This window comes from Myotis nattereri, assembly GCF_964212035.1.
Source record: "Myotis nattereri genome assembly, chromosome: 1".
Lineage (NCBI taxonomy): Eukaryota > Metazoa > Chordata > Mammalia > Chiroptera > Vespertilionidae > Myotis > Myotis nattereri.
The window spans coordinates 70,456,864-70,464,563 of record NC_138075.1 but is presented as its reverse complement, the minus strand read 5'-3'; the positions used below and the strand labels follow the sequence as shown (position 1 = coordinate 70,464,563).

At 40.8% G+C, this 7,700-nt stretch overlaps 1 protein-coding gene across 1 annotated transcript; it reads left to right on the top strand.

Annotated features, from left to right (window-relative positions):
- Positions 1-6,059: 6,059 nt before the first annotated feature.
- LOC308520504 (bystin-like) lies at positions 6,060-7,435 on the top strand (the record flags this gene model as incomplete). Its single annotated transcript, XM_081093062.1, has 2 exons — positions 6,060-6,242; positions 6,275-7,435. The coding sequence occupies 2 exons, from the start codon at positions 6,060-6,062 to the stop codon at positions 7,433-7,435; spliced, it is 1,344 nt and encodes a 447-aa protein (XP_080949188.1).
- Positions 7,436-7,700: the final 265 nt, after the last annotated feature.

The following is a 7,700-nucleotide window of genomic DNA, read 5'->3' as shown; positions in this document are numbered from 1 at the left end:
CAGACACCTTATTACGCTCTTTTTCTTCTGACTCACTGATTGTTTTCTCTTAGTCTTCTTTGTGGATTTTCGCTCCTCTGCTCAGTATCTAAATATTTAAGTTTTAAAGTTCCAACCTCTCTCTTTTCATCAGCTCACTTCTCCTGGACACACTCACCCCTTCCATGGCTTTAAGTTGCTACGGGACAATGACTACCTAGTTGATATCTCCATCCCCAAACTTACACCAGAACTTCTTGCTCATTTATTCAACTGCGTTCATGACATTCTCACATAGCCATCTTAGCCATCTCAACATGGTCAAAGTAACGCGGCCAATAAGCAGAGGTCTTGGCAATCAGCTCTCCAGAAAACTGGATCCTTCCTTCAGAATCCTCATTCAGTTAGATGGCAGCCCCATCCTCCCAACTGCTTGAACTAACAATCTGGGAGACTACCTTTGATTTTACCCTTTAACATACATGCCTTCATCCATCAATAAGTACACCTTAGATAGTCTATTTTCTCAGTCTTTACTGTCACCACCATGATATCTCACCTAGACTGCTTCCATCATGTGCTAACTGGTCTCGTTGCCCCATGCTTGGCACCTACCGTGCACGTCCCAAATAGCAGATATTAACCATATGAGAACTTAAATCAGATCATGTTACTCTTGTGCTTAAGGTCTTCCACTTACTTCACAGGCACTTGAAATCCACTCTTCTTACACTGAATTTCAAAGTCCTGTAGAATAGACTCCCTCTTTACGTCATCTTTCCTTTCTCTCTGACTTGTTCCAATCTCAATGGCATTCTCCTAATTTCTTGAACACATTGGGCTGTTTCTCATCTTAGGACCTTTGCATTGTTCCACTACCTAGATTGCTCTTCATCATGATATTTAATGTCTGGCTCTTTCTTGTCATTCAGGAATAAATGGTGACAGAAGAAGAGTTGACTTTGGGCGGTGAACACACAATACTATGTAGATGATGTATTATAGAATTATACACTTGAAACCTATATAATTTTATTAACCAATTTTGCCCCATTTAATTTAATAAAAAATAAAAATAATAATGGGAATCCTGCCCCTCCCCTCCACACACACACATTCTTCTATGACAGGAGCCCCTTTTCCCAATTTCCCTATCTAAGATCTCCTCTCAGGATTTTAGGTATCTGTGCCACTAGGCATTTGGAGCTGGTTTAGGGTCAAGAAAGGGAGAATAAAAAGAAATAAAGGGGGGAGGTATATAACAGATGTCTCACAAAGGAAATATATCAAACGTCAATCAGTGTATAATTGGTCAGATCAGCTTTGCAGTAGAGTATGCCACATCTGGGCATAATCTTGTATTCTTATAAGTCCCTTTGTTGCTGTCTGAGAAAGCAAAAGATTGTGTATTTCTATTAAACATTTACAGTCAAAATCTTAAAAATAAAGTTAACCAGGTATGAGTTAATTTTACATTGTTCACGCAATATTGCTGAATTTATATCATGAGTAAATGAGATGTCTTTGAATTTCTGGTTCCTCTCACCATGCACTCCAATTTTATCTCCATGAATAGTCACCCTCCAATATATCCCTGGAGAGCTTGAGTCAGTGATAATGAAGTAATGATAATGAAAAGGAGAAAAAAAATCTACAGATGAAATCTTCAATAACAACAACATATCAACATTCCTTATACATGCATATTCTAGATGGATATGTGGAAATTATGTGAAATTAACATGCACAAAAGAATTATGGAGCTCCTATTTGTTTTTGGATTATTCTTGGCAATTTAGAGGTGGAGACTAGCAACATTTTTCAGAAGATAGTTATGAACAATAACAAAAGCCCAACAGAAATGGGATAACTTTTCACTTTTGCTTACCAAAAAGATATCATCTCTATCTGTGAGTCAAAGGACCTTTTATTCAAATTTATCCACGATACAACCATCACTTTCAATACATTGGGCATTTGTCTATAACAAATGTAGGTTCATGAGAGTAATAGACTTATATTTTTATTTTATAGCTCTATCATTATGGGATGATTTTTCTTTAAAGAGGACTTTATTATTTCTATCACCTTCCTAATTGGAATCAAAGTATCATAGTTTTCAAGAGGCCTCAGAGGTCTCTTAAATATTTGAGAGGTGAGCATACTGATTTCTTTTGATTATCAAAAAGTACATTGGGGAATCATGGATCCAATTTGATTATTACTCTTGGTGAGATAAGGTGATGCTAAGCTATTATACCATGAAGAAGAAAATAATGAAATGTCTCTAATATTTTCAATTGCATGTCCCTGTCAATGTATTTTGGAATTATATTACTCTATTCTTGGAAAATGTGAAGATTCTGATAAGCAAAAGCTTTTCTTGATAAATTTATAGTTACAATGAGACTATGATATTGAAATTTGACAGCAAGATTTATTCCTTTAAGCCAAGTCAATAGATTACATATATACACTGATTATATTATGATAACTGAACCTATCACAGTATTGCTAAGCTATTATCAGAAAGGCAAATACTTAAAAAATAATAATAAATATAAAAGAAGAAACAATCATATTACTTGGTCTATTCTAAAGTAAGAGAATATTTACTTTCAATATTTACTTAGTGTCTTGGGTGAGTGACAATATTTACTAGAATTAGAAAGCTATGACTAAATTTCCTAAGCCAGAAATATTTTACTGCTCCAAAGCTGTGCTGTGTAACTACTGTGGTTTTTAAGCACTTGAATAGTGGCTGGTCCAAATTGAGAAATGCTGTCAGTGTACAAACACACCAGATCTCAAAGACTTAGTTAGAAATAAAGAATGTAGAACATCTTATTAACAATTTTTAAACTAATTATTTGTGGAAATAATAATATTTTGGATGTATTGGGTTAAGTAAACTATATTATTATAATTAATTATATTTCTTTTTACCTTTTTGTTAGAAAATTTATAAATACCTAGATGGCTCACATTTGTGAGTTATGTATTTCTATTAGTGCTTTATAAACCATAGATCTAATAATATTAAGATTGTTGGGTAGAACATATACTTATTATATTTAAAACATGTTTCCATGAAATTTTCTAGCATAATGTTTCCAGTAATCCCTGAGCAATTCTGCATGATCCCTTGGTTTAGCTATAATTATTTTTATTCTTATATCTTGCGGTGTAAGCCTTATTATATCTGCTATACATGTGTGGGGATTGCAACTGCTTATCCTCATATCTATGTGTTTTTTAAATTGGACTGTGAACTCCTTTAAGAAAATGATGTATTTGCCCATATTATATTGTCAATAACATTTATAGAATAATTCTTTGAGGAAGAAATTAACAGCATCTTTTATTCATTCTATTTATAAGAAGAATCTACCTTAATGGACACTAACTAAATTATTTTTCCTGGCTTATTTGACCAATTGTATCAGTTAGGATACTACTAAACTAATCACAGGTAAAGAGAGGCTTTCCCATTCATTCTGAACATTGTTTTATAGAATCTCTTTTAAATCAATCACAAGGAGAAAACAGATAGTATTACTGTACTTAAAACAACAGAACTACATTATTTCTGGATTTTTTAAATTAATTTATTCAATACATGTCTGCTTAGTTCTTCTTATATGTCTGACATGGGGATACAAAGACTATTAAAACATTACTCTTGTATTTAGACTGCTCACAGCCTACATGAGGAAACCAACGAATGTTCAGAGTATTCTGTTCTATGACTAAACATTGTGCAGGTCACAGTGATAGAGAAAGCTATTAGCTCTACCTGGCTTTATAGCAAAATTTAGGATTTAGCTGAGACTATAAAAGGTGAGTTAGCCAAAACCGGTTTGGCTCAGTGGATAGAGCGTCAGCCTGCGGACTGAAGGGTCCCAGGTTCGATTCCGGTCAAGGGCATGTACCTGGGTTGCGGGCATATCCTCAGTAGGAGATGTGCAGGAGGCAGCTGATCGATGTTTCTCTCTCATCGATGTTTCTAACTCTCTATCTCTCTCCCTTCCTCTCTGTAAAAAATCAATAAAATATATTTTAAAAAAAAGGTGAGTTAGTATTTGCATATACAATCACACTGGTCAGGTGAAGTAGGTAGAGTTCTAGGGTAATCCACAGGAGAAGGAAATAGAAATGGCAGCAGTGAGACAAAAAAGAACAAGTAATTCCACATTTTAGAATTAGAAAATGCTGACCTAGAAGTAGCAACAGGGTCAGGTAATTCATTTAATTCAGTCTATTGAAGTAATATTTATTGAGGAAGTTTAGTGTATATTGTAGGAACTCTAACTCTAGATTTTAATTGCCTATGTTCAAATTCTTTACTACTCCCTAATCATGTGATCTTGGATAAAATTTATTTAACATCTTTAAGCCTCAGTTTGCTTGTCTGTGCACTGGAAAGATTATAATAGCAATTACAATTACTAGACTTGTTACAAGACTCAAATAAAATAATCCACTAAAAATGCTTAGCATTGTCAATGCTCTCCCATCAAAGACTATCAAGAAATTACTTACAGTTGGACAAGCTGGGTTTGTTACTCATTATAGAAAAAGCAGAACAAATAACATGAAGAACTATGGGTGTCTCACTTAAGCAGTGCTAGAACGGATCTAATGTTGGGGCTTTGGTTAGGTGATTTGGGGAAGATCCAAGAAAGGAGGGGTACACGCTATTAGAAATAAGGTGGGATTCTGTGATGGGGCATTTCAATAAATCGGATGTTTAGAGAAGGCAGAGTAGTGCAAGGCTTAAGGCTACAATTGGTAAAGAAGTAGCAAGAACTCACATTAACCAGAGAGAGGAGTATTTGCTATTTTGCACAGTGATCTTGTTTTCTTTAGTGCTTACTTAGATCAAGTTAGGAAGTGGTCCTGTTTTGTCTCATAGTCTCAGAATGACCTTTGATTTAGCGGGGTTATTTATGCCCCACAGGAGAATAACATGGTTTAGCTATCAAGGTCAGACCAATTTCTAGATGTCAGGGCTGCTTTTTTATTTTTGTTTACTTCTCAGCATTGTACCTAATGCATAATAATCATTCAGTAAATACTTGAAATTACTTTCAGATGTCAAGTACATGGAGAGTTTATACTGTGCTCTGAAGAACTCTTCTCATGAACCATTTGCATGGCCAGGTAGAGGTGAAAGAGGCTGCAATGGAAAATAATGAAAAAATAGAGAGATGGAAGGAAAATGAGGAAGACGTGATATCACAGAAGCCAAAGGGGCCAATCATTCAGGGAATTTATAAAAAGACTAGAGGCCCAGTGCTCAAAATTCGTGCACAGGTAGGGTCCCTAGGCCTGGCTGTCGAACAGGCCTGATCAGGGACTTCCAGCTGCCAACAGGGGCCTTGGGGCCTTCCTTCCCCAGCTGCTGGTGGCTGGCTCCCAGCCAGGGCCTTCCTTCATTCTGCACCACCCCCTGATGGTCAGTGCAGGTCATAGAGAGCAATCGAATTCCCAGTGGAACTCCTGAGGGGACACTTTGCATATTTGCCTTTTATATAGAGAGATATTGCTAAGAAGTCAAAGAAGATGAGTTTTGAGCCCTGGACTTAGCAACAGGGGACGCATTGGCATCCTTGGTCAGAGGCATTTCAGTGGATAAGGGCTGAAAAAGGCAGGCAGAGGCAGGATGAGAAAGAAGCAGGAGGCAATTGCTTACAGAAGGGAAAGTAAAAGTATGTTTGCTAAAGGGTCATGTTGGGTCAAGGAAGTTTTAAATTATTTTTAACAAAATTATGTTTACATTTAAATGTTAATGGGATACTTTCAGTCAAGCAGAATATGTTAAGTATAAAGCAAAGAAAACATTGATAATAAAAGACAAATTGAGAATGAATGATTTTTTAAAAAGCTGGCAGGAACAGAATCCAAAACAAATGTTAATAATCATTGGACCCATTGTGGGGTATTTTTATTATTGCTGATGTCTTTGTTTTTTGCTTCATTCATGGTGTTAGTCATAAATATCTAGATAAGGGGCAGACGCACTCGGGAGTGCTTCTGTGTTTCCACGTGTGAACTTTCCCGGCACGTTTTTGAGAAAAATGCCCAAATTCAAGGCGGCCCGCGGGGCCGGGGGCCAGGAAAAACACGCGCCCCTTGCCGAGCAGATTCTGGCCTGGGACCCGGTGTGGGCAGGGGCCCAGGAGAAGCGGCGTGGTCGCGGGACCCAAGAGGAGGAAGAAGAGTATGTGGGGCCCCGGCTGACCCGACGGATTTTGCAGCAAGCGCGGCAGCAGCAGGAGGATTTTGCAGCAAGCGCGGCAGCAGCAGGAGGATTTTGCAGCAAGCGCGGCAGCAGCAGGAGGAGCTAGAGGCCGAGCATGGGACTGGAAGCCAGCCCGCGGCGCCGCGGGAGTGCATCACGAGGCTGGGTCCAGGAGTGCCGCAAGATGGATCAGATGACGAGGACGAAGAGTGGCCCACCCTGGAGAAGGCTGCCACAATGACAGGGGCCGGCCAGCATGCAGAGGTGGTTGTGGACCCTGAGGATGAGCGTGCCATTGAGATGTTCATGAATAAAAACCCTCCTGTCAGGCGTACCCTGGCTGACATCATCATGGAGAAGCTGACTGAGAAGCAGACGGGAGTTGAAACGGTCATGTCCGAGGTGAAAGGATTCCCTATGCCCCAACTGGACCCACGGGTCCTAGAGGTCTACAGAGGAGTCCGGGAGGTGTTATCCAAGTACCGCAGTGGGAAGCTGCCCAAGGCATTTAAAATCATCCATGCACTCTCCAACTGGGAGCAGATCCTCTGTGTCACAGAGCCTGAGGCCTGGGCCGCTGCTGCAACGTACCAAGCCACAAGGATTTTCGCATCTAACCTGAAGGAACGCATGGCCCAGCGCTTCTACAACCTTGTCCTGCTCCCCCGGGTACGAGATGATATCGCTGAATACAAACGACTCAATTTCCACCTCTACATGGCACTCAAGAAGGCTCTTTTCAAGCCTGGAGTCTGGTTTAAAGGGATCCTCATCCCACTGTGTGAGTCGGGCACCTGTACCCTCCGGGAAGCCATCATCGTGGGTAGCATCATCACCAAATGCTCCATTCCTGTGCTGCACTCCAGCGCGGCCATGCTGAAAATTGCTGAGATGGACTACAGCGGTGCCAACAGCATCTTCCTGCGGCTGCTGCTGCATAAGAAGTACGCACTGCCCTACAGGGTGCTGGACGCTCTGGTCTTCCACTTCCTGGGGTTCCGGACGGAGAAGCGTGAACTGCCCGTGCTCTGGCACCAGTGCCTCCTGACTTTGGCCCAGCGCTATAAGGCAGACCTGGCCATGGAGCAGAAAGAGGCCCTTCTGGAACTGCTCTGGCTGCAGCCCCATCCCCAGCTGTCCCCTGAGATCAGGCGTGAGCTTCAGAGCGCAGTGCCCCGAGATGTGGAAGATGTTCCCCTCACCATGGACTGAAGAAACAGCCACTCATCCTGGTCTGAGGGGTGTGGGAGGACACCAGGATCCCAGTTAAGGTGACACTGAGCCTTTACAACTGGGCAGTGAGAGCTCCTGGGCACCTGGGACCCCCCGGTACCCTGCAGGGCGGACCGAGGGTCAGGCCGTTGTTCCTGCTCAGTTCTGGAACCTGTTTGAGATCCACACCCCAGGATTCCCACTGCCCTGCTGGGGCTTGGAGTTCTTTCTCCCAGGCCATGTCAAGTCCCTGGGATGTGGATGA